This window comes from Mercurialis annua, linkage group LG8 (assembly GCF_937616625.2).
Source record: "Mercurialis annua linkage group LG8, ddMerAnnu1.2, whole genome shotgun sequence".
In the NCBI taxonomy this organism is placed as follows: Eukaryota; Viridiplantae; Streptophyta; class Magnoliopsida; order Malpighiales; family Euphorbiaceae; genus Mercurialis; species Mercurialis annua.
In genome coordinates, this window is record NC_065577.1 from 6,609,883 (window position 1) to 6,636,704 (window position 26,822).

Below are 26,822 nucleotides of genomic sequence, written 5' to 3' on the forward strand. Positions count from 1 at the left end.
TTTTGCTTCAAGCATGAGCACAATTTACATCAGTTGTTTGTTTATAATTTTATTTTCAAAGTTATATGTATATAATGCTCCATTTTTTATTTTTTGGTTTTCTTTATCCGCTACTTGTGACTTTAATATGTTCTCTGTTCATAAAGAAAAACAGCTAGGTTTCTCTTTAATTAAAATTAACGTAAAAATATATCTACATTTTGTGATTGATTTGATTTTATGTTAATATGCAATATAAGCAAAACAGATCAAACCAAGTTTCATAGTAAGGCTTGGCCATCTTACTATTTTACTAATGATAATATTTACTAGTAAGAAATAAAATATAAGCTATGGAAATAAAAATATTAATGAAGTTATAATAATTAAATACCTTTTCTTTCTCACCTTTTAATTGCCAGACTTGAAAGAGACTAGTAGTAACAAAAGAAAATATAGTTATCAAATGGAACTTTATAAGAGAAATCCACAGAGCTTATTTTATAATTGTCGACTGTATAACCAGTTAAAGCTCTTGAAAAAAGAAATCATTTGATCATTGTTTTACTAAGAACCATACAATTAATAGCCATTCAAATTTAGACAGACTTTAATAAAACTAAAAAATTAAATATAGAGTGCTAAATTTCATAAAAAAATACATGTTTCAATAAAACTTTAATGTAGATAATCGGCACTATGAATATTAATTATAATAAAATACTTTTATATAAATATTCAAATTTAAATGTATGATAATTAATAATATTATAAAATTAAATTGGTTATTTCTTGAGCCAAATAGTCTTCTTTTTATGTTTATTTCTTGTTTTTTTTCTTTAAATTAGCTGGTTCCACTCTTCCACCGATCGGAAAAACCACTTGAAAAAAATAGTAGCCGACTGGTTATCTTTTATTTTATTTTTACATTATTACCCTGTTAATTATGGATTGAAGTTTTTTTTTTTGATAATCTGGAAAGGGGGAGCGCTTGTGGGAGGAATCGAACCCACGACCTAGCAGTTTGCTGCTCAAAACTTATAACATTTGAACTATAGCTCATTGGTAAAACACTATTTTGTGGTTAAGGAGACTTGAACCCTTAACCTCTTAAAAGTTAAAACAAAGACATTGTCCTTTGATTTAGAGAAAATCACATTTTTACCACATTAATTAATCAGTATTTCACAAAATACCACCTAACTCTCCTATTTTACATTACTACCAAAAACAATCAAAACTTTTCACCACCACCATCCCTATCATATGATGCCACGTGTAATAGATAGCTCATTACTGTTAGTGAGAATCTACCACGGGATCCGCGCCTTATTTGTTGTTGCATTCTCTTAAAACACGGGTTTCTTTCCTAGCTGATTCAAATAACACTTGATTTTTTCCTTTTTTAAAAGATATCAAATCAAAAACACATCACAAATACACAAAATATACCATCGTCTTCTTCCTCAAAAATAGCATCGTCTTCTTCCTCAAATCTTTTATCTCAAATATTGTATCATCATGGAATCTATTCCAGTGATGATACAACACAAAGGCAATTGGATTGAAGCAAATCAATATGCAGATTTTGAAGTTATTGGTGTCATGATTCCTCAAAATTCTACATATTTGGATCTTCTACATATAATAGCACAAGAAATACAAGTAAATTTGGAAAAACAGAATATTGAGATAAAATATCAAGTAAAGATTCAGTATCCACCACTCAAAATCAGTGATGATTCAAGCTTCAGATTTTACTTAGAAATCAAGAAAAAGGAAATCGACTTCACTATGTATCCTCTCTGCATAGTAGTTATCAGTGATACTAGCCAGATACAGACAATTCTTCCAGATGCAGCAGCAAGTATTTCAACAGCTATTTCAGAATCAAACAGAGACCAAGATACCATATCGATACACGATAGATACATGTTTGATACATTCGACGAAATAGGTCAGTATACAAAACTTCTTGCAATTGATACAATAGACTGTAACGATGATCAAAATCAAGAATCAGTATCAGATCCACTACAAGATATAGATCTGACAGTTGGAAAAACTTTCAAAGATAAAGCTACTCTTCAAGCATGCTTACGACTTCATGCAATCAATAATCACTACCAACAAAAGACAGTTAAATCATGCCAAAAGAACATTTTTGTAAAATGTATCGATGATACATGTCAATGGTATCTGAAAGCGTCAATTAATGTTCACACAAAACAGTTCATCATTCGTAAACAAGACATGAACCACACATGCCCGATAGAGACCAGATTCAGCAATCAAAAACAAGCATCAGCATCACACATAGCGGCATCCATCAAAATGAAGTATCTCAATGTCAAAGCAACATACACACCAGTAGATATAAGGAATGATATGCAGACTTTACATGGAGTCAAGATCAGTTATATGATGGCTTGGAGATCAAGAGAATTGGCATTTGAAATGTTAAGAGGAAAGCCTTGTGAATCTTACAAATCGCTGCCTACTTTTTTATATATGCTTGGAACTAGAAACCCGGGATCTAGCATAGACATACAATTGAGAGATGACAGCACATTTTTGTATGTATTTACAGCATTAAAAGCTTCAATTACAGGATGGCAGTATTGCAAACCAATAATTGTAGTTGATGCTACATTCTTAAAGGCAACATTTGGTGGCACACTTCTTGTTGCAACAGCTCAAGATGCAGCTGGAAAGCTGTTTCCTCTAGCATTTTCTGCTGTGGATTCAGAAAATGATGACTCATGGCATTATTTCTTCACTAAAATAAAACAGGCCTTTGGAACAAGAGAAGGTATCTGCATTGTATCAGATAGACATCTCAGCATAGAGTCAGCTATTAAAAGGATTTATCCTGAAGCTACTCATGGCGTATGCATGTTTCACCTTCTCAATAACCTCAAGACAAATTTCAAGAGAAATGCCAAGAAACTTAAAGAACCTTTCTTTGCAGCAGCAAGAGCATACACTGAGGTTGAATTTGACTACCACATGAAAGTGTTGGACAGCTTAGATGCTCGAGTAAGACCATTTCTTCAGCAAATCAAATATGAAAGGTGGTCAAGGGTACATTCTCTCAAAAACAGGTATAAAACTATGACATCTAATTTAGCTGAATCATTAAACGCAGCAATATTACATGCAAGAGAACTGCCGATCACAGCCTTATTTATGCACCTACATGACCTCCAACAAGAGTACTCATACAAACACAGAAAAATTGCTATCGATACAGTCACAACACTTTCAACCATCCATGAAGATATACTTCTGCAAAATTACATTAATTCACTGAAACTACAGGTATGTAAAACTCATATTAGATAGTACAGCACTATTTTATGTTGTATATATTATATATCTGCTTTTCTGTGAAGTTCATAAATTTCTGTCTTTTTTAATGTATCAAATATGTATATAAACGGTATCTTGCTATTGTTTTTATTATACTAGGTGAAACCATCTTCAGATGATATCATAACAGTTCTCGAGAATGGTAAAAAGTACACAGTCAACATGGTCGAGAGAACATGTACATGCAAAAAGTTTGATATCGATGAAATTCCTTGTAAACATGCCATAGCATTTCTAGCCGACAAGAAGATTGAACCTTATGCGTACTGCTCAAGATACTATACAAATGCAGCTATGTTAGCGACATATTCTGAAACTGTATATCCATTGGAGAAGGAAGAAGAATGGATTATTCCAGAACATATCAAGAACATGATTGTCAAACCACCCCAACATAGAACACGAACTGGAAGGCCTAAAAAGGGTAGGTACCAGTCAAAGTGGGGAAATCCGAAAAACGATCCAAATCAAGGGCAATGTGGAAAATGCGGACACGCTGGACATAATAGGAAGACATGCCGAAACAAGCCAAAAGATACCTAGATTATTCATTTCTTTCAGTGTTTTTCATTATAGTTTAAACTTCCAAGTATTATATACAATTCTGATACATTAAAGAGTGATGTATGTCAATTTCTAATTGTGTAGAACATACATATCTGATATTATATTAAATGTCAGATACATATATTATACAGGTTTGATACATATATGATACACAAAATAATACATACAGCATCACAAAAACAATTACATATGTATATCTGGTAACATGTTAAATTCAGATACATATATTATACCTGTAAGATACATAAATGATACATTCAACTTAAAAAAAAGTGCAAGTGTGAATAAAAAGGAATATTAAAGTAAAAGATTACTTCATTAATTCATCCAAAAAACATTGTTTACTTCATTAATTCAAACAAAAAACAGTGTTCAAACAAACCTAAAAAATAAAACACACAAAAAGCATAAAAAAACATTGTTCATTCAAAATAACAACTACAGTTTCAGTTTTCCAGCTCGAATCTTGTATCTTTTTGCTTTCACATTCCCATCCTTTTGGTCCTTGTCCTGATAACTCTCTGATTCACTGACAACATGAAACATATTCTTCCATTTTCCATACTTATAAAGACAAAAAGCCAAACGCTTTCGATGGGAATTCACATCAAATTCTTTTGTAAGCTCTTGCTCTCTCCCATGCACAATATATTCAGCAAAAGAGAATGCAAAAACTCCACAATCACTGCATAAAAAAAACACAAAATACATGTCAGATACAATATATATGTAAAATAAATAAAATTACAAAAACTATACTTACTTGAACTGTTGTTCTGGCAGGTCATATTTAACAATCAACTGAAAAGAATTAAAATGAAAAACACAAATCTTAGAGCCTAAAAAAACACATATCTAAGATACATATAATATACATAAATGATACAAGGATTAATAAACTTATTTTATAAACTAATCTTAAAATGGAACATGACATTACATATCAAAATACATCTCTTATACATGAAAAATACAGATATAAAAAAAATTACCTGAACCAAACGAGTTGGTTCTTCAATATGCAAGGATTTCTGAACTTTCTGATGATCAGGTACAGCATCAAAAGCCAAACGCCTTTTTTTCAAACCAGTTTCATCCACCTTTTTTCCCTTTACTTTGACATTCTCAGAGGCAGAAGCAACACCACTTCCTTCAACATCTTTTTCAGCTTTTTTTACTAATTTCCGCTTCATTTTTACAGGAACAACAAAATCCTTCTTCTCTTTTGTAGGAGTTGATCTTGTAGAAACCATGTTGCTATTTATAGATAAAATGCAGTTAATAGCAAATGTGGAGCCTAAAACCTAAATGCACGTTACACACTACACTGATAATGGCTAAAAAATAGGAAGTAAAAAGAAAACTGTAAATGAAGAAGGATAAACGATTGAAATCATGAGAGATCGTGTGCGAGAGGGAAGAAGAAAAGAGAGGAATCAGCATAAGTTTGAAAAAACGGTAAAAAGAGCAATAAAGAAGAGAAGAAGTTGAAAATTAACAGAGCACGATACATGTGTGTTTTGCTAGACACGTGTAGGCTTGGGATGAAGGGAGGAAGGTGGTGCTGGCTGAAAACTATTAAAGGGAGCTGGTAATTTGTGAAATTAATGTGGTAAGAAAGAAAAACAATTAATTAACATTGTATTGTCCGAAAATAGAAGGCTTTTTCTTGGCTTTTCTGTTATTTTCTCTTTGATTTATTGATTAAAATATAAAAAAATTGATAATACCGACCGCAACATATAAATAAACTTGTTTATATATATATAAAGTATTTGAAAACACAACTTAACAGTTAGCTATTTAGCGTTTATAACATCTAAAATATAATTCATTGGTAACACATAAGTAATTTGCTTGTAGTTTTTTATTTGTAATAGTGAAAGTAGAAATTTCCATTTAAAAATTGGAAGATCTGCCAAGTTTTTATTTAGAAACTTTCATTTAAAAAATGCAAGACCTATCTTATGTGGCTGTCGGTCTCTCTAATTGATAATTATAGCAACAGATGTCCAGTTTATATTGCATCGATTATCTTTTGAAATGGCAAAACTTATATCTATTTTGGCTCTCATAAAGTTATGTGTTTCAAAATCAAATCGGACTGATTTGTTTTTTTTTTTTTTTTTGAAATCAAAATGAAACCTTCATTAAAAGAGAGCATCCGAGCTCAAGATAGGAAACAAAAATGTTGGTGGGAAAATTTCCCATAGCATAGGACCAGACATAGAAAGAGAAGCTCTAGCTAAGCTATGAGTAGCACAATTCGCTGATCGGTAGACAAATCGCAAGGAGCAATTAGACAAACTAGAAAAGAGAAGCTTACAATCTTTAACCGCTGCACCAAAGTAGCTGCGATCATCGACATTTTCACGCATTGCTTCTATCACTTGTAGAGCGTCAAGTTCGATAATAACATTCGACAAATGACGTAACTTTAGCCAGCTTAGCACCTCTTTTAAACTTAAAATTTCAGCTAAAGCTGCTTCAGGAGGACCTGGGAGTGTACCACATTTGGCTGCAATCATTGAGCCCGTGCTGTCGCGCAAAATCCAACCAAAACCCAGGCAGTTATTATCTGAAAACACAGCACCATCAGAGTTACATTTCAAGCTGCCTAAGGGAGGACATGTCCAGTGCCTGTCCCCATCTCCATTTAGGAAACAAACGGAGTTGTTATTGGACTTTCGACTCTCTTGCCATTGAAAAAGGAAAGAAGAAACCATGTTGAAAAGATTGACAGGTGACATATATTTGTTGTTCCATACGATCCCGTTACGGTTGTACCAGAGACCCCAAATGACCATACAAATAATTTCGCGCTTATTAGAGTTGTGGTTTAAGATCATGTCATTTAACCAAGAAGCAAAGCAAGCAGAAGATAGACCAACAAGTGGCAAACCTGAAAGGTGAAAGACTGCAGTGGCCATTGAGCAGTGCGAGAAGATGTGAAGGGTTGATTCAACAGCTAGATTGCAAACTGGGCACATTGGATCTACCTCAACTCTCCGTTTACGTAGTTGGTCTTTAGTCGGAAGGACATTTGTGCAAGCTCTCCATAGCATATTCTTGATCTTAGGGGGAACATTAATCCGCCACAAAATCTTCCAAATGGCAAGGCTGCTCGTTCTACATAATGGGGCAGCACTGGGTACCGATAGATTGTATGCACTCTTGACAGAGTAGTGACCATGACGTTCTGGAGACCACATTAGCAAGTCTTCGTCACTCTGCGAGCTCAACGGTATCTTGAGAATTAGCTCTTTATCCCTTGTATTGAACACGTCAGAAATTGTATCAATATCCCATCTGTGATCATTCATGAGACAAGATACAGATTTATTCTGAAAATCTGGACTAAGAACTGTTTGAATATATGGATCTGAGCCGTCCGGAAGCCAAGCATCGTTACCAATCTGAATCAAAGAGCCATCACCCACCTTCCATCTGACACCTTTCCGAATAATTTCCCGGCTTGCCATCAAACTTCTCCATATGTAACTAGGGTTGTTACCTATTTGAGCTGCAAGGAGAGAAGAAGTAGGGTAGTAGCGAGCTTTATAAATTTTGGCGACAAGGGAATTTGGTCTGCTTAACAAACGCCAACTGTTTTTTCCAAGCATGGATAGGTTAAATTCATGAAGTTTGCGGAAGCCTAAACCGCCCTCATCTTTCTTTGTGCATAAACTGTCCCAACGAGTCCAGTTGATGCCGCCCCTGCCTCTGCCTTTCGTACCCCACCAGAAAGAGTTGATCATTCTTTCAAGCTCCTCACATAGACCGATAGGAATTAAGTAAACACTCATCACAAAAGTGGGAAGAGCTTGACAAACTGTTTTAATGAGAATCTCTTTCCCCGCCCTGGATAGAAACCTCCTGTTCCAGCCGTGTAAACGGGCTCGAAGCTTGTCCTTAATGAAAGAAAAAATTTGATTCTTACTACGACCAATGAGGCAAGGTAAACCGAGATATTTGCCTGGGTCGTCAAGACGAGTAGCATGCATATTATCACAAAGCTGCTGCTTAAGGGACTCACTGACATTTCGACTGAAAGAGATTGATGATTTGGAGAAGTTAACCTGTTGACCTGTAGCAAGTTCATAAAGTTGTAGGCACTTCTTAATGTGATCACTTTCCTGGATGTTTGCTTTGAAGAAAAGGAAGCTGTCATCTGCAAAGAAGAGGTGAGTAATTGGCGGTGCACTTCTGGAGATTTTGCAGCCGTGAATCAAACCGTTTCTTGCGTAAGAGGAGATGAGGCTAGATAGTCCTTCAGCACAGATCAAGAAAAGGAAGGGTGATAGTGGGCATCCTTGACGAAGACCACGATGAGGAGTGATTGGACCATATTCATGACCTCCATGAACAATTGAGTAACGAACAGAGGATATGCACATATTAATTAAGTTGATCCATTTCGTTGAAAAACCCATTTTAGACATAGCTTCAAGGACGAAACTCCATTCCACTCTGTCAAAAGCTTTACTCATGTCAATTTTGAGAGATACAAAGCCCTCTTTACCTTGGGTTTTTCGTTTGAGGAAGTGAATGACCTCATGAGCAACCATGATGTTGTCTGTAATGAGTCTGTCAGGAATGAACGCGCTTTGAGCATCAGAGATCACACTAGAGAGAACTTTCTTTAATCTGTTTGCGAGCATCTTGGCAATAATTTTGTAGACAACGTTGCATAAAGAGATTGGACGAAGGTCAGTGACGTATTCTGGGATTTTTTTCTTTGGGATAAGAACTATAGATGTGTCATTTGCACCTTGAGGTAAAACGCCTGTTCTAAGAGCGTGCAAACAAGCCTTACTGACATCTGAGCCTACAATATGCCAAAAGTTTTGAAAGAAAGCAGGGTTCATACCGTCTGGACCTGGTGCTTTGTCTGGGTGCATATCAAACAAAGCTGCTTTTACATCTTCAGCAAGAAAATCAGCATCAAGCATGTTCCTTTGGTCATCAGAAATCTGATTAGAGAGTAGTTGGATAACAGGTGCTCGAGAGGTATCATTAGATGTGAAGAGATTGGTGAAGTAATTTGTAATATGGTCGCTCAATCCGCTATCCCATTTGAGCCAATTATCATTGACATCCTTCAACTGTAATATATGGTTTTTCCTTTTTCTAGATGAAGCTGTGGCATGGAAGTAGCGGGTGTTATGATCACCGTTACACAACCAGAATTTCTTCGCTCTTTGTCTCCAAAAATCAGATTGTTGTTGGAGAATTTTGTTGTAGTTGTTCTTGGCATTATCATAACCCACGAATGTTCCAGCTTAACGTAGTCATATTAACTGACAGGCTAGACGATCCTTCGTTAAAACCCCAAAAGCAAAGGAAAAAGAGAGGTCAGGTCTCAGTTAGGCATCCTATCGAACACATACGCTGCACCAAAACAATACCAAGTTGTGAAGTTCTGTGCGATTATTTGAAAGCCTGGATGATGAATAAAGTCGCCACATAAGCTTCAAAAGAGCTGTTAGTTTATCTGATAGAAGATAGGAAAAGAGTTTGGAGAAATTGAAACAGGTCCCTCACAAAAGCACAAAACCAGAAAAATTGTAATCAACCAGCAAAATATAAGAACAGAGAAAGCCTTAAACAACATCTTCAACCCTCAACCAAAGCAATTTCCATCATCAATTTCCATCATCGCAATATTCTCATTTTCATCAAAAACTATAAACGCACACTTTATTGTTCTATATTTTAAAGTTAAACCAAATAAATCATATGAATATGATTAAACATTAATTTTGTTTAAATGGTTTAAATAAAAAAAGTATATGAACTAATGAACTTTGAATATTTGAACTGTTAATATGTATCGATTTAAAAAAAACTGATAGTATAAGTTATTTATTTATTTATTTTAAATTATCAGTGTTGTTTTACATATTTCATGCGTGACTCATCACATAACTTGCCAATTTATATTTTATTATCCATTAATTATTTATTCTATAAATAAAAAATAATTTAATAATTAATATTATATTATATTATTTTATATTAATATAACAATTTATGCGCAATAAACTCACTTACTGTAAAAATAATTAAATTATAAAATATGAATATTAAAAAAATAAATAAAAATATAGATTAGAGTAATTATATATATTTTCAATTAATAATTATAAATTATATTTAAGTATCAAATCACATAATAATTTAAATAGTCGTTAATTAGAAATAGTTTTATTTATTTAATATTTTAGATGATTGTTTTAGTTTATTATTTTCAAATAATACTTAAATTTCATAATAATATATAACATAAATAGAAAATATCAAATAATAATTAATATATTAATTTAAAAGTAGTTTACCTGAGTAATAGAAATAATCTTAATTTTTTAGAAAAGTTTCAGTCATTTAAATTTTTAAAACAATATAATTTATCATCACATTTAACCAATTAATACAAATAATTTTTTTCAATAATAAATACAAATATGAAATATGAAGTGTATTTAGGACGGATGGATGATATTTGTTTTTTATATATTTTTTATTAATTTATTGAAAAAATGCAACACAAACAAAGAGTCGCAATCATAGATATTAACAAGTTTTAAAAAGATATTAATTTAATAAAAATATTTATAAACCGATTATAAATAAATTTATGGACCTAGCCATAATAAAAATGATATTGTTAAAGTTTGATTATCGATTCGTTTAACTAATCATAAAAATTAAATTAAAATTTAAAACTATATTTTCTAAATTTTTACAGTTAGCAATTTGGTTTGGTCGTACTGCATGAGAACGTCTTGTTTTTTAGAGACAAATCTTTGACATCTCTTCATTGCATATTTTGATGCTGATAGTGAATTCATATATTGTATAGGTACTTTAGATTAGGCTTAATCACCAAAAAATGCCAAACCTATACGTTTTGTGTCAATTATAGCCAAACCTTTAAAAATCACCAGATTTAGCCAAACCTTATATGTTCTGTTTCTTTTTTAGCCATTTTTGAATCGAACCGGTTTTTTTGACACCGTGTCGTCCACGTCACCGCCAACTAAGCAATTGGCTGGCATGTCAGCTGAAATATTTAAATAAGGTTTGGCTATAACTGACACAAAATGCATAGGTTTGGTATTTTTTGATGAATAAAACTAATTTTAAAATTAAATAATTAAATAATTAATTATATTATAATAAAATTCATATATATTTAAAAAATCATATTTTTATTTAACGCTAATTAAAATTAATTTATTTTTACTAAATTTAAATAATTATAATATTTTTTTACATATTTGAGGGATATATAATTAATTTAAATTCTAATAAAAACAAAAAATGTCATATTCATTTTAAAATTTATTTTTTTAAATTCCAGTCGTCGATTCTTTGACACCGCCGCCGTTTGAGACCCAATTATTCGTCTTCCAACGAACAATCTGAGAGTAATATACACAACAAACATACGACAGTGTTCATAAGTCAACTATACACATATAAATATAAAATAATTACTGAATAGACTGTTTATTTAAAGGACGAGTTTAATTATTTTTTCATTTTTTTTCTTTATAAAGTGAAGCTCATTGTGGTGTAATCAATATATATCATGATGTTTATAAGCATAAACGCATATGTCATTTTACTCGGCATAGCCAAAAAATTACCTTAATTTATACATAACTATTTTATTTATTACCTAAATCCAGTCATAACAAGATCTCAACAACATTAAAAATACTAAATCAAGTTCAAAATCATCATAAACATTAAATCCTTTTACCAAGTTTAATTCAATATTAATTCCTAAGTAATACGTTAATTTATTTTTTTAATTACATATTCATTAAAATTTATTATAATATAAATTTATTAGATTTAATTAAGTTTAATAAAAAATTAAAATTAATTTTAATTAGTATTAAATAGGAAATATTAATTATTTTTAAATATATATAAATTTCATAAATGATATAATTAATTTACTAATTATTAAATTTAAAAATTGCTTGAATTTAAAATTAGGTTTATTCACCCAAAAAATACCAAACCTATATTTTTTGTGTCAGTTATGGCCAAACCTTATTTAAATATTTCAGCTGCCATGTCAGCCAATTGCTTAGTTGGCGGTGACGTGGACGACACGGTGTCAAAAAAACCGGTTCGATTCAAAAATGGCTAAAAAAGAAACATAACATATAAGGTTTGGCTAAATCTGGTGATTTTTAAAGGTTTGGCTATAATTGACACAAAACGTATAGGTTTGGCATTTTTTGGTGATTAAGCCTTTAGATTAATGTACAGACAATTTTTTTTAGAACGAAGGATCATTTTACCCCCCGAACTTGGCGCAAAGTATCAAAAACGTCCAAATTAGCAAAACCGGATCACTTTTACCCCGAACTTGGCAAAACCGGTTCAAAAACCCCCCCAATGCTGATGTGGCACTAAATTGGAGAGTGAGATTCCAAAATACCAATTAATCATAATTAACTCCTAATTAATCCAGGGGCCTTTTTGAACTTTTTTTCAGAAAAAAAAATCAATTTTTTTTTAAATTTCCGGCGAGAAAGAGCTCCTCGCCGGAGAAGAAGAGCTGCTGCTCCTGAGGAGCAGCAGCTCCGGCGTCTGTTCTTTGAAGAACAGACCCACGTCTGTTCTTCAAAGAACAGACGCGGTCTGTTCTTCAAAGAACAGACCGGAGTCTGTTCTTTGAAGAACAGACCGCCGCGTCTGTTCTTGGAAGAACAGACGCGGTCTGTTCTTCGAAGAACAGACCGCCGCGTCTGTTCTTCGAAGAACAGACGCCGGCGTCTGTTCTTCAGAACAGACCCAGGGTCTGTTCTTGGAAGAACAGACCCAGGTCTGTTCTTCCAAGAACAGACCTGGATCTGTTCTTCCTCAAGAACAGATCCATGGGGTCTGTTCTTGAGGAAGAAGAACAGACCCCGGGTCTGTTTTTTTTTTAAAAAAAATTAAAAAAAAATTAATTTATTTTTGTTAAAAAAATTAATTTGAGGGTTAATTTGTTGTATGTAATGAAATTTGTGGGTTAATTTGTGATATAAAGTTTTAAATTAAAGGGATTAATTTTTATTTTTTTAATTATTAGGTATTAATGTAAAATGTTTAAAAACAATAAGGACCATTTTAAACTTTTTTTTATCAAAAACCACCTTAGAAAACCGAAACCACCATCAAAACCGGAGAGTGTATCTCACTCTCTTTGGTGAGAGTGGGGAGGGGGGGTTTTGTACCATTTTTTACAAGTTCAGGGTAAAAGTGATCCCGTTTTGCTAATTTGGACGTTTTTGATACTTTGTGCCAAGTTCAGGGGGTAAAGTGATCCTTTGTTCATTTTTTTTATGTAATTGCTTATTTCAATGCATGAATTATATTAAATTGGTTCAATAATGCATCTTTTTTTGAATTAAAGGGTATGACTAAAAAATGAATTTTAGAAATAGCAGCAAATATTTTTGCTACTAAAATACACCTTTATTTGCGTTGTCCATACCTTTCTTTCTTTATATTAAAACAATAAACATTTAGGATGTGAACAATTGTATATTTTCCTTTCATGAACAACAATAATATGCTCATTAAGCTGATTTTCAGTCTTAAAAATTTGCTTACAGCCATGGCATACCATCATAATCTTAACTTTCACAAAGACATGTTTTTATTACTTATTTTTTATTTAAATGGCATTCTATAGCTTAACATTAAGAATGCTAATAAATTTACTATCAGATAAATAAATACAAAACACATAAAATAAAATACTAAAGAAATAGATCTATTGTAAAAAATAATAGCTTAAACATCATATTTGTTTTATAGAAATAATTTTAAATTTTTAAGTTTTAAGTTAATAGTCCATAAAAAAATACATCTGAACTATTCTTAAATATCCATACGAATTCTAATTTTGTTTGTAATCTTCTAAAGTATTGATACTATAATTTAACGGAGTGTATAACTATTGATAGAGGCTACCTCTATGAAAATGTTTGTTCGGAAAGGGGGCGGCCGTCTGCGCTTGACCCTGATTTAATGCATTTTTAAAAATAAATTTTAAAGTAATTTTTTAACGTCTAATATCCAAGCTAAAAAAATAAAGGTCGTCAGATCAAAGTATGAAATTATACGACATTCTTCTCTTTATTTACGTTTATGTTGATTTTTATATTTGGTGTTAAAGTATAGATTGATTTTTTCAAAAGTTAATTATTTCAGCAAACATCTATTATCAAGTGGTATATGTCATGGTGAGATTAGAAACTTTTATAATGCTTGCAAAACCATTGAATTCCTAACTTAGACAGATTGTTATGAGTCAATACAATATTTGACAAAAGATTCTGCATGTAAAATGGAAAACAATAAGATCATATTCATCTTCTGCAATTAAAATAGTTTCACTTTGAAAACGTTGTGTTGCATAAATACAATGTGCAATAACTTTTTTATCTTTATGAAATTACATTTGATTATACAATCTCTTGACTGCAGGATGCATGATGACCCTGTGACATGCTTGGCTTTGGGTGATGATCAGTTGATTCTTGGCGGTTCCTCATTAGGGAGGATCACGATAGCTACAATAAAACCAACGTATTCTCTAGGTTACATTACTTTCTCAATTTGTCCAAATTAGCTTTGTAATTAATTCTATTTAGTCATAATCTTGTTTTTATCCATTATTTGCAAATCCTCCTATACTTTCTCTTTAAGAATTTGGTTTCTTATCCTTTTGTTAGTACACATACATAACTAATGACAAAGAACATTGCTACATGTTTACCTTCTTGTTTTTTTTATTGTTGGCAATTGCACTGTTGTTCATGTTATTCTGCATTGCAAATGATTTTGGCATAAATCTGATTCAACTTCCTGTCCCAGGCATGAAGACTCTGCGTTTCGATCCTCGTACTCATCATATGTTTGCTGGAACATTCGCCGGATATGCATCTTGTTGAGACTTTCGGTACACAGTTCACAACTTATTCTTTTGCATTATCCAACTAGATTTTAATACCAATTTAGCTATGTTTGTGACATATTGGTAAGATTTAAGGTATAGTTTAATTAATGGGACATGTGTTAAATTTTTACTAGATTAGTGTTTTTTTTTAAATTTTATTAGATTAGTGTTAAACACTTAAAATACGCATCAATCACCTAACCCAGTGGCGGAGCCACATGAGAAGCAAGACGGGCAATCGCCCCTCTTAATTTACAAAAGAAAAAAAATTATCAGTTAATTTTTTATTTTTGTAAATTTTACATAAGAAAATATGACACTTTGCCCCACTTAGTTTTATTAAACTTGAACTATATCTATAATATGAAAAATGTATTACATTTCGCCCCCCCCCCCCCCCCTAATTAAAATTTCTAGTTATGCCACTGATATAACCATTCCCTATTCCCTAACTTAGATATCATTCTTGGCTGCATAGTTCTTATCATGTTTCTGGTAGCCATTTGTATTCATGCATGATGGGATGTATAAAAAGGCCAATATTTGTTTTCATTCCACTAATACCATATGCTAAATTACACAAAGGAACTTATGGTTGATACGATTGATATCTTGAAAACTCTTTTCTTGCAGGGGTAGGAGTGGAAACTGCCAAATAAATGGCTAGTTGCTTATTTTTTCACTCGTTAGACTTCAGTATAACGAGAAAGATTATATTGTATTTTTGTCGTGTCTCAAGTTCAAATCCTCTATAAGATTTCTGGATTTTAAATCCTCTATAAAATTTTCGGATTGCATAATTTATATAGTATTTGCAGGGTTGGTGATGTGAATTTGAAATTTATGGAAATAATCCATTAATAATCTGAATTGGGAATTTTATTAATTCTGTCTGAATGTAAAAGTTTGGGATTTAGACAATTTGTGGATCTAATTTAATTGGAAACAAACTAATATTCAATACTTATGAGCTTTGTCGAAAACTCCATCACTTTTGAGTAAAAGTTATTCGTTTCAACGAGAAATGTTTAGGTAGACTCAGTCTATCACGTCATCCATGGACTAAACTTATTATATTACACGTCATTAAGATAATGACACTATCGTAATATTACTATTCAAAGGTGTAAAAAGGTAATAATCAAAATTACAATAGTGCAACTATTTTAATGACATGTCATAATATGATAGACTAGTTCACAGATGACGTGGTTGACTGAGTCTACCTAACAATCTCTCTGTTTAAACATTCGAAATCGCATTTAAAGATTTTTAATTAATATGTTTAATATTTTTAATTTTACATATAGTTTTCTTTTTCAGAAAATTAATGTATTATTAATTTTGTTGCATATATGTAATTTCAAGTTAGAGAAGTGGTTCTTGGTTAATAAATTTTGTTAAAGAATGCTACTTTTTCTAAACTCGGTATTGAATCAATGATTGTTGGATGTAAAATTATTTAGTATTTCTTAAATAAATATTTTTAATAAATAGATGAAACTACTTTATATTAGTTATTATATTAAATACTTTTATGGGAAAATTATAGAAATATCCAAAATACGGCAAATTTTTTATTAAAACATACTTCTAAAAAAGTTTTCAGTTAGTTCCTAAAAAGTTGTCGCTTTTGTACGTACTATATTTAAGATGTATCAAATATATATTGATAACAAATTTTAAGGCATAGTTGGAACCCGTTCAAGACACCTCATGGTCAAATAAAAAAACAAATTTAAGATATCAAATATATACCAAAAACATATTTTTAAGCTGATTTTTTTTTTAATTTTAGATAAAATTTCAAAATTTTGATTTACAACGTATTTTAGAAAATTAAGTAATTTTGTAGGATAATTTTTATGAATTATTTTACTTTTAAACTAGACAAACCACGACCTAAGAAGAGTCGGGAGTAAGGGATCAAAAAACCCCATGAACTTGGTACGGAGTATTAAATAAGTCCAAATTCGCAAAAGTGGATCAGATCACCCCAAAACTTGGCAAAAACGTATCAAATACCCCCTTCCCCACTCTTACCCTCAAAAGTGAATACACTCTCCGGTTTTAGATAGTTAAAAGTTTAAAATAATTCTTAATATTTATTTTATTGACAAAATTGACATTTAATTATTTTTAAAATGTATTCTTTCTTTATAATTTTAAAAGTTTGAAAACCATATTAATTTTAATTAAAAAAAGAATTGTTTTTAATTTTAACCACTTTATGTCATTTAAACCCTAAACCCATTAAACTATTGGAAATTCATATTGGGAAAAAATTTCCGGCAGCTAGAAAAAAATTCCAGCAGCCCCGCAAAGTTTTTTTCGACGGTGGTTTGTCGGCGGAGATGGTTGGAGGTTTCAGGCGGTTGATGGCTGCCGTTGCTGGTTGTGTGTGTGGCGGTAGATGGCTGAAGAATGGAAGAAAAAGAGTTAGGATTAATTATTAATTAGGAGTAATTAGGTTAATTATGAAAGTAATTAGACTTAATTAGGAAAAATGGTAGAAATAACTCTCAATTTTGTATTAATTAAAGTGTAAATTAAATAGAATTTATTAGTGTTTTAATCAAGATTAATTAGACTTAATTAAGGTTAATGTTTAAAATTAAGTTATTCTATTCTCTTTTTTGATTAAAAAGGTGAAATCGATCCGATTTTATCAAATTTTAAGGTGATTTGATCCTTTGCTTGAAGTGTTGGGATAAAACTCCCTACTTTATACACAAAAGACTTGACCACTAGATCAAGCCTTCAAGTGCATATTCCTCAAATCAATTAGTTCTCAAAAATTACAACCGAATATCAATTCATTAATCAAACAAATAATCTATGAATGAACAGATTTCATAGTTTTATCAAATTTTGGTTGCATGAGCATAGATTGAGGATCATAATTGATATTTTGTTGGAAAGAGATGATTGAATTCAAATTCAAGGGCCTACTTAACATAGGTGGTGGTTGTCCTATTCAACTCATTCTTCAAACACATGACAAGATTATTTTCTTGATACATTTTATCACATCACACTAATAAAATTTACAATATCTTTTGAATAATTAAAATATTTCAATTAATTATATCATATTTAATGTTCTAAAACAATACTTTTCTCAAACTCAATACCAAACACCCCATATACTTATCGAACAATAAAAAATTTAGTTTGACTCATTTTATCTTTTTAGTTTCAATTTGTACATCATGGCCCAATAGATATCTGCCACCTCAATTAAGGGATAAATAAATCAAAAAGATTCATTTTGAGAATATTTTCATCCAAAATTACATATTTAATATTATTTGATTATTTGTGTTAAGTGGAGTAGTAAAATGATTTTTTTATTAATTTACTAAAAAATTAGGATTTCCTTAAATTTATTTCAATTTGAAAAGTCAAGTTAAATGAATCTACATCATTTATTACCAAATGAATAGTGCAAATAAATAACTTTAACTAAGTTGATTTTTTTGATGAATTTAACTAAGGCACCGTTTGGATTGATGGATTCTAAACGATGGATTTTATACAATCCATGGATTTGGAAAAAATCTATCGTTTGCCTAAAAAAAAAAATTAATAGAATCCATGCATTTACAAATTCCCTCATTTTCTACAATCCATCATTTTTTAGGGTTTTGATTTCCCACCTACTAGGTGGGAAAGTCCAAATCCACCATTTTTTTATAGATGATGGATTGTTATACTATTTATTATTTTCCATAAATAATATTAAAAATCCATTGATTTTATATTCAATCCAAACGATGGATTTTAAAATCTATGGATTTAAATTCCATTGATTTAAAATCCATCGATTTTGCTAAAATTCATGGATTTTAAAAACCTTCAATGCAAACGGTGCCTAAATTAATCTATTTCATTCAATTAATAATAAATAGTGTAGATCATAAATTTTTACCCTCTCAAGTTGAGATGAATTTGGGAGAAGCCTTATTTTTTTTTTAAGAAAACATGAGTTTGCTTCACAAAATGCCTAATTTTCAAATTTAGCTACTGAATAGTAAGTCCTAAGTGGATTAGTGACTCACATTAAAGCTTTTTTAAATACTATTAAAATGGAAAAAGATAAATTAAGATTTTTAAAGTTAAATAATATACTTTTATCAGTAGATTTTTCTATTTGAAACTTTTTATGAGTAGATTATAAGGACTCTATTTCTTAATTAAAAAAAATCCACATTTTATACTTTCAAAATCATCAATTTTATTTTATTATTCATTTTTTAATTTTAATTATATCTATTTTTTAAAATTGAAATTTTCCATTGAAAAAGGTTCAAATATGTTATTTATATTTGACACATGGTCTTAATTTTAATATATTTATTTTTAAAATATTAACGGCTTATTTAGATTACGTATCAAATATGAAGGACATATTTGAATATTTTCATAATGTAATTTTTTTAAACAGGTACAATTGCAATTAATATCGCAAAATTGAGTACAATTGATGATTCCAAAAGTTTGAAATATATAGAGAAAAAAAGATAAAAAGATAAGAGTATTTTATAAATGATTAGTTTTGCTTTACGTGTTTCACACGTGACTCGTAGTGTGACTCGTCAAATTATCAAACATAATTTGAAATAGTAGTTAATTTGTAATAGTTTACCTTGTTATGTTGAATTAATACCCAAATTTTATAATTATATTATATTTTATAATTATATTATATTTTAATAGAAAATACAAAATAATGATTAAAATAGTAATTTATCGGGATAATTTATCTTATTTTAAATTCTATATGATTAAAATAATAATTAGAATAGTAATTATTAGATAGTCAAAGTAGTATATTTTAATTAGCATTCTAGATAATTATCTTAATATAGTAGTTTATCTTAATTAGTACTCTAAGTTATCTTAACATAGTAGTCTATTTTAGTTACTACTCTAATTCTATAAATTATCTTAATAGTTTTTACTTAAAAATTAAATTTTATAAAGTGAAAAGGATATTGATGTAAGTGTGCCTCCCCCCATCTGTGCTTTTATATATAATACTAGTTTTTCGCCACGCGCTACGCACGTGAGCGATATTCACATGACCCGTTATTTAAATTAAATTTTAATTTATAAGAAAATAATACTTTATTTTTAACTAACTTATTATAAATTAGTTTATTCTAATTATAATTAAAAAAAATCACATTTACGATATTAGTAAAATCCGTGATATATAATATTAATTTATTACTATTCAAAATATTAACATCATATGATTTCCGACGACTTAACCCCTCAACTTTTAAGCAATAGGCAATTAACACATAAATTAACTTTGTGGGCAAATTAGTCATGAATTTGCATATTATGGGCAATTACCCCATTTTGGCAATTTACCCCCTAAACTTGTAAGTTATTTGTCTCTCAATTGGCAATTTGCCCCATCAAATTTTAAGCTAATTTTTCAAAATAGGGCTAATTGGCCATAATCAACAAGTTCATGACTAATTTGCCCACAAAATTAATTTATATATTAATTGTCCATTGCTTACAAGTTGAGAGGGGAAATTGCTATTTAAGTCGATTTCCGACCGCTCCCTTTATCAAATTAGTCCTTAAACTCGAACTAATAGTCTAGAAGAATAAATAACTAAAAAAGGTTCAGTTTGATCCTTGCACTTAGCATAAAAAACAATTGAGACCAAATTTATGGTTTTAGAAAAAAAATATCCTAAACTTAACATTTTGACTCATTTTATCCCGTCCGATGAGTTGTCAAAAAAATGACCGGTGCATTACATACAAATTGGAGTTGATGTGTTACAATATTGTCGGACAATTTGAATATGAAGGCATAAAACGAACTAAACTGTCAGAGTTTTTTTTTATCTTAATTGATCCTTTATGCCAAATTTGGATCCTTTGGTGAACACAAAATTATTAATAAAATAACATGACTTGCTGTATTTCATATTTTTTTTAAAATTTTTTGAAATACAATTGGATGCAATTGTAAAATATTGGAAGTGCATATTTTTTTTCTTTAAGAGAAATTAACAGTGCATGTTTCAAAATGGTAAAAATTTAAGAGTAAATTATTCTAAGACTCTTCATGTTTATCATAATTTATAGTTTGATACCACTTGTTTGAAAATTAAACGATTTGATAATTCAGTTTTGATTTTGTAAATTATAAGGCTCTTATATTAAATATAGGTACTACATCGTTAACAGAATGAACTGTGAGGTACTAAATCGTTTGAAAATGAGGTATCAAATCGTTTACATGATTGAAACTGAGGTAGCGAATCGTTTATATAGTTGATTCTGAGGTACCAAATCATTTGAAAGTAAATTTTAAATTATTAACGGAACTAACAGAAGGGCCTTATAGTTTACAAAATCAAAACTGAGATACCAAATTGTTTGAATTTTAAAAAGAAGGAATACCAAATTGTGAATTTTGATAAACATGAGGGGTTTAGAGTAATTTGCTCAAAATTTAAAGTTAGTCATAAAATTGCAAATTGCAATCCAAGCCTCTCCTTATCATTGACTTACACGAAACGTATTTATACAAAGCGTCGTCAAAACTCTTTATACCTGTCGTTTTAGTTTAATTTCTGTTCATCTTTTCCTTCAGTAATGGAAACATCAAGAAGAGAATTAACAACAAGAAAAGCAAAGCAAGCAGCTTTACTATGGCTTGACGGATTTACAGAAGCTTGCTGTCTTCACAGAGTAGTCATTCTTTGTTACAGGTTCCCTTTTTTACAAACTGTTTTTTATTTTATTGAATTGTAATCACAAAGTATAGAACTTTTTTTTTGTTTTTTAATTAGTTTTGAAGAAAACCCAAGAAAAAGAACGAGCCTTTTTTTAAGTGTTTGATTGTTGAAAGTCTAGATTTTGAAATTTTATTTTGTGTTTTTTTTTTAAGTTTGTGTTTTTGTTTAATTTTGGTTTTTGGGTGGCAGGTCAAGAAAGCTATTGATTAGAACAGGACAATGCTTTCTTTTAAATGGCTTCATCTTCTTAGGAAGGTAATCTCACTCAGCCTGCTCATCTGGCTTTGGTTTTTCATAATTTGATTTAAGTTTTTTTTTTTTTGTAATGGTGTAATGTATCTTAGTTGGAGTATTTACGGGGCCTGTTCCGACGGATATTGAGTGATAGAGTGTGAAATTTAGAGCTAAAGGTAGTCAATCGAGCAGTCTTAGTTCTTGTTCATCTAATTATAGCTGCATATGATACAAAATTTAGGCTGTCTGTTAGCTTCTGTATCTAAATTTTGTTCTCCAGCTAAAGTTGGCTAGTTTGTTAGGATCAGACTGATCCGTGATGGTTTTGCTGCTAGTTGTTTGATTGATTACATAAAGAGATTTTATTTTTCTGAAACTAAACTGAAGTTGTTTTTCTTTTTTCAATTGAATAAAAGTGTTTCTGTTTTTTGAAGATATTTTGTTCCAATTACACAAAATTAAACTTAATTGTTGAACTGGTAGACCAGATCTTCTTCATGCATTGTAGACGCTTCATAAGGTGGTTGGAACTTTTTTCCCCTTCGTTTTAGTAAAATTCATTACGTAACTAGGGGGAGCATTGATGGTGTTGGGGATTCAAGTGTAAATGATTGTAGTTCCCTATTGGTATTATTTTGTGGGGGGTGTTGAGTGATCTGATATGTATGTGGAGAACTAAGAGGTCCAGTTTCAGCTTTTTATTGGTCCTATTGCGTCTAACTCTGGATTTGAGGCACATCTTATAAGCATGTTGGTGATTATCACAAATGACTTTGGCATCTATCTGTGCTATGTAGCACGTCAGAAACAGAAATGCTGAACGAGAAACGCTGAATAGAAAATTGCAAAACGATACGTTTTTACAAGAATAGGTTATAAATATAAGATTTGGGGTTTCAAAAGCTTTTTCAGAAATGAAAATGAAATGCCAAAACACAGGATTTAAAAAATTTGCATACAACATAGTATCTATGTCTTGGGAGAAAACAACTTCAAATTAGTATCGACATATAATCCACCTAAAATTTCTGTAACTAACATACTTTGAAGCACTGTTATCAAAATCGTACGATTCGCGATTCGAATCTTACGATTCGATTCGATTCACTCCCAAATCGATTCGAATTTCTGAGTGAATCTAAAATTAAACTGAATCTATGCTGAATCTACCGAATCTATAGTGAATCTTACTGAATCTACGATTCATGCGATTCACTACGATTCATCAAACTAAACAAAAAAATCATATACCATAAATTAAAAGAGAAAACAAGAACATTTTAATAAATACAAAGAATTTAAAAGTGACTTATCACTTACTCTCTTAACTCAAAAATAACCCTTTCAAATAAAAACACTAGAGAAACGCTAATTTGTTTGTCAAACACTTTTATTTGTTAAGACTTTCATGAGTTAAATAATTGTATACTTCATTTTTTTAGAAATATATAAAATTTTACATATATTTTATGCAAGTAAATATTTTTTATATAGTATTAAAAACATAAACCGAATCTTACGATTCGATTCGATTCCCGATTCTCGATTCTCTAATCAAGCATTTCGATTCTCGATTCGAATCTCGATTTGACAACTATGCTTTGAAGTACATTATCTTTTTCGGTTAAAGATCTTTTTGTTGTTTTTGAAAAATTACATTAATTTTATGTTTTGAATATTTTGCTCTTCTTTTTCATGCAGTTTGTTTGTCCTAAACTCAGTTGTCATCCCCACATTGCAATTGATTCTACCTGATCAGCTCTCCAATATTAGTTCTCAAGAAACATCAACATTCAGCAGTATTTTAAAACTTTATTCGTTCTTACGCCATGGACTCATACAACTCTTTTACGTAAGTATGCTCTTTATAAATACTTGTCACTTGCTCTCATGTATGCTTATTATTGTGTAGAAAAGTAATTAGTTTTCCTTTTAAGGTTCATGAATTGAGAAACTTAATTCTACTCGCAGAATCCAGATCCTTTTTGGACTGGTTTATGATACATATCATTCTGGCCGTCAAATGTTGATGATGGCAGGAAATAATAATACATACATAATTTGATTTTGTTGGAAGGGTTCATGTGACAGCACAAAAGAGCTTTTAATTTATAGATTTTTTTCAGTTAATCAATCTACACTAAAAAGACGTTTGTATTCATATTCTGCTCAATAGATGTGCTTCCATGTCTATTGAAGGCATTATTTCAGTTCCACAGATTTTCACAAGCCCTGATTCTTTTGCCTGTATTTTATTTGCAGGTGTTTTGGTTCTACCCGTTATACCTATTTAGCTTTATTTTGAGCAATATCTGGTATTGTTCTCTCTTTCCTTTTACCTTAGCTTTTGTCAAAGGCTGTACCATTTTGATGAGAGAGAAATCAAATATTACAATTGTGTATGTCTTAATACAAGGTGCTTCTTATACAATCTTTTAATGTTCCGTTTTTTCGTTTTAACTGAACTTAATTTAGGTATAATGATATTGCTAAATACGGTTTCGCTGCAATGGGAAGTAATGAGTGTAATTTATTGGAACCCTCAAGCCAGAACGAGGCAGCAACAACTACTGACAAAACAGTTCTAACAGAAAAGCCTGCTGGTCTGGGAGGGTAAATCTCGAAAATATTTACTCTTTGGTTTCTGAAGTTCAGTCTTTCCTGCGGATTATTACATTCTTTTCTTTTAAATAAATCCGGCTCATCTTTGTGAATTCCGATAATATATTTTGCAGGGTTATGATTGGAATTGGGGAACAGTTGTATTCACTACTGCTTTTGAGTTTCTTTTTTCTAGAGGTACAGTATTTTCTCGAGACGTGTTTGTACGTTTTTAGCTGATGTTCTTTTTAATTCGCACCTAACAATCAAATGTAGGTTTATGCTACTGGATTCATACCATTTATAGGGAAAGCACTTAACTTTATACTTCTTGCTTGGATGTACGCTTACTACTGTTTCGAGTACGTTATAAGATCCCATCTGATAATTGTTGTATTGTACCTGCTTCGGGTAAGATAAGTTTTAATCGTGCTTCTAAACATAGGTATAAGTGGAATTTGTCTGAAGTGGCTTTGGACAGAAGGCTGGACTTCTTCGAGTCAAATTGGGCGTTTTTTGCTGGTTTTGGTAAGGAGTTTCTTAACTGGAGCCCATTGTTCATTTCATTGGTGTTGTCTATGGTAATTGTTTCTCAGCTTCTCATATACAGGCATGTTATATTAATTACTTTAGTTTCTCATCGATTTTGCAGGAAGCCCGTGTGTTCTAGCTATTTTCTTTTTCTCTCCTCTCGTAAGCTACGGCGTCATGGCTATTCTTTTTCCTATGGTACATATTTTTCTTTACTTTCGGTAGTTGGTGAACTTTTCGATGTATCAAGCACTTGTATCTGTATTTTCTGGGCTGATGAATGCGTCTTGCAGTTTGTTTTGACGGCTACTGGCTCAGGAGCTGAGCAACTTATCTCCGCGCGAAGAAGAAAATGGAAAGGTGTTGGATATGGACGACTTCCTATATTTTACGCAGCAGATAAACTGTCGTAAGTATCTAAATCTGAGCATCTGTTTACCGACAATTATTGGAAATTTTTATATCGCCCAATTTACCAGTCAATTTCTGCTTCAAAGATAGAACCAGGAACTACATTGTACGGAATTTTACCCGTCAATTCTTACATGTCAATTTGTTTCGAGTTTTGAAATAAGATGAAGCTGTAGCATTGGAAGCGAAAAAGCCGATATTTGCTGCTTGTTTTGATTGATCTTTTCTTTTTATCCATTCTTTGTTTTCTTCATTTTTAATTGGATTACAATCTTTCCGGAGAAACAAAATATGCATTTCATTAATATTTGAACTCTATCTTGTTGCTTGTCCTCACTTTTTTTTATCATTGCTCTAATTTTTCGTAGGATGAGGATATTGTCACTCGTCCACTTGGAATCTCGAGAACGAATTCAAGATACAAAAGCACAATAAGTTACTACTTGATTCTTACACTTTGTAAAAATTGTAAGTTGAGAATTATCTATTTCTTTATTTGCTCTACTGGTTGAAACTTCTAATTTAGTTTTTATCTGCAACAGCAATTACATTTCGGCATGTGGTTCATCGAAGCAAATTCGCTCAAAATTGTACAGAAATCAAAGGTGAAGCATTTATACCTTTAAGTAGATCGAAGTTATATCTCTCGTTCATCTCGTATTACGCATTACGGGAGGTTTATACAGCTCTTGTATCATGAAAACTGATTTTTTTTAGTTTGGTTCGGTTTCTATCAAATGCTAACACTTCACGTTATCAATGTGAATCATATATATTTATATTTGTTACAAAATGTACAGCAACTGTAATTTAGTAAAACAACATGCCAACAAATTGCAAATAAACATGACTCAAATGGTGCTGATTAAAAAATTTAAATAGTACGAAAAATCTTGATCATGACTGGAAATCATATGAGATGACACATTAGTGGAAATAAACGTGCTTGCTGTGTAATTATGTGACTTATATATTCTAACAAATGCTCACCATCTTGGATTTAATTATATTTTGGAGAGGTAGATTCAGTCCACCACGTCATCCGTGGACTAGCCTGTTATATAATGACACGTCATTAAAATGATGGCAATCTTGTAAATTCGTTTATTATTTATTTACACTTTTAAATAGTAATATTACAAGATTGCCATCATTTTAATGATGTGTCATTATCCTCTTTGAAAAACTAACCACTAACGTATTTAATAATATCTCTGTTAAAAAAAATGAATATTTTTCTAGTCAAAAAACAAGAGATTTTCCATCAGAACCGCAGAATTTTCCTATCTCACAATCAAATAGACAACTCCCCGATTCTTTAACTTATTCTTAGTCTTCAATCTCCTTTTGATAGCTAATCATAAAATAAAATTATATTCGGG

The 26,822-nt window shown here is 30.9% G+C and overlaps 3 protein-coding genes across 3 annotated transcripts; 2 read left to right on the forward strand and 1 right to left on the reverse strand.

The window, feature by feature from the left end:
- The first annotated feature begins 1,500 nt into the window (after positions 1-1,500).
- LOC126661522 (uncharacterized) lies at positions 1,501-3,894 on the forward strand. The gene is made up of 2 exons (XM_050355372.1): positions 1,501-3,300; positions 3,451-3,894. The coding sequence occupies exons 1-2, from the start codon at positions 1,501-1,503 to the stop codon at positions 3,892-3,894; spliced, it is 2,244 nt and encodes a 747-aa protein (XP_050211329.1).
- Positions 3,895-4,268: 374 nt separating this feature from the next.
- Positions 4,269-5,171, reverse strand: LOC130014941 (uncharacterized). The gene is made up of 3 exons (XM_056104091.1): positions 4,911-5,171; positions 4,682-4,773; positions 4,269-4,603 (listed from the first exon to the last, which is right to left on the reverse strand). Exons 1-3 carry the CDS (start codon positions 5,169-5,171, stop codon positions 4,357-4,359), a joined length of 600 nt encoding a protein of 199 aa, XP_055960066.1. The 3' UTR covers positions 4,269-4,356.
- A 16,254-nt stretch (positions 5,172-21,425) lies between these two features.
- On the forward strand, positions 21,426-26,221 carry LOC126659680 (protein EI24 homolog). Its single transcript, XM_050353006.2, has 12 exons — positions 21,426-21,636; positions 21,853-21,918; positions 23,599-23,749; positions 24,160-24,212; positions 24,373-24,510; positions 24,633-24,696; positions 24,775-24,860; positions 24,944-25,026; positions 25,151-25,227; positions 25,323-25,438; positions 25,809-25,908; positions 25,983-26,221. The coding sequence occupies exons 1-11, from the start codon at positions 21,521-21,523 to the stop codon at positions 25,873-25,875; spliced, it is 1,017 nt and encodes a 338-aa protein (XP_050208963.1). The 5' UTR covers positions 21,426-21,520; the 3' UTR covers positions 25,876-25,908; positions 25,983-26,221.
- The last annotated feature ends 601 nt before the right edge of the window (positions 26,222-26,822 follow it).

Coding starts and splice junctions, on each gene's coding strand:
- LOC126661522 (XM_050355372.1), top strand. CDS start 1,501: ATGGAATCTATTCCAGTGATGATACAACACAAAGGCAATTGGATTGAA. Junction 3,301..3,450: donor TTAATTCACTGAAACTACAG/GTATGTAAAACT, acceptor TTATTATACTAG/GTGAAACCATCTTCAGATGA.
- LOC126659680 (XM_050353006.2), top strand. CDS start 21,521: ATGGAAACATCAAGAAGAGAATTAACAACAAGAAAAGCAAAGCAAGCA. Junction 21,919..23,598: donor GGCTTCATCTTCTTAGGAAG/GTAATCTCACTC, acceptor TTTTTCATGCAG/TTTGTTTGTCCTAAACTCAG. Junction 25,228..25,322: donor TGGCTATTCTTTTTCCTATG/GTACATATTTTT, acceptor TGCGTCTTGCAG/TTTGTTTTGACGGCTACTGG.
- LOC130014941 (XM_056104091.1), bottom strand. CDS start 5,171: ATGGTTTCTACAAGATCAACTCCTACAAAAGAGAAGAAGGATTTTGTT. Junction 4,774..4,910: donor AACCAACTCGTTTGGTTCAG/GTAATTTTTTTT, acceptor TATGTATCTTAG/ATATGTGTTTTTTTAGGCTC. Junction 4,604..4,681: donor CTGCCAGAACAACAGTTCAA/GTAAGTATAGTT, acceptor TTTTTTATGCAG/TGATTGTGGAGTTTTTGCAT.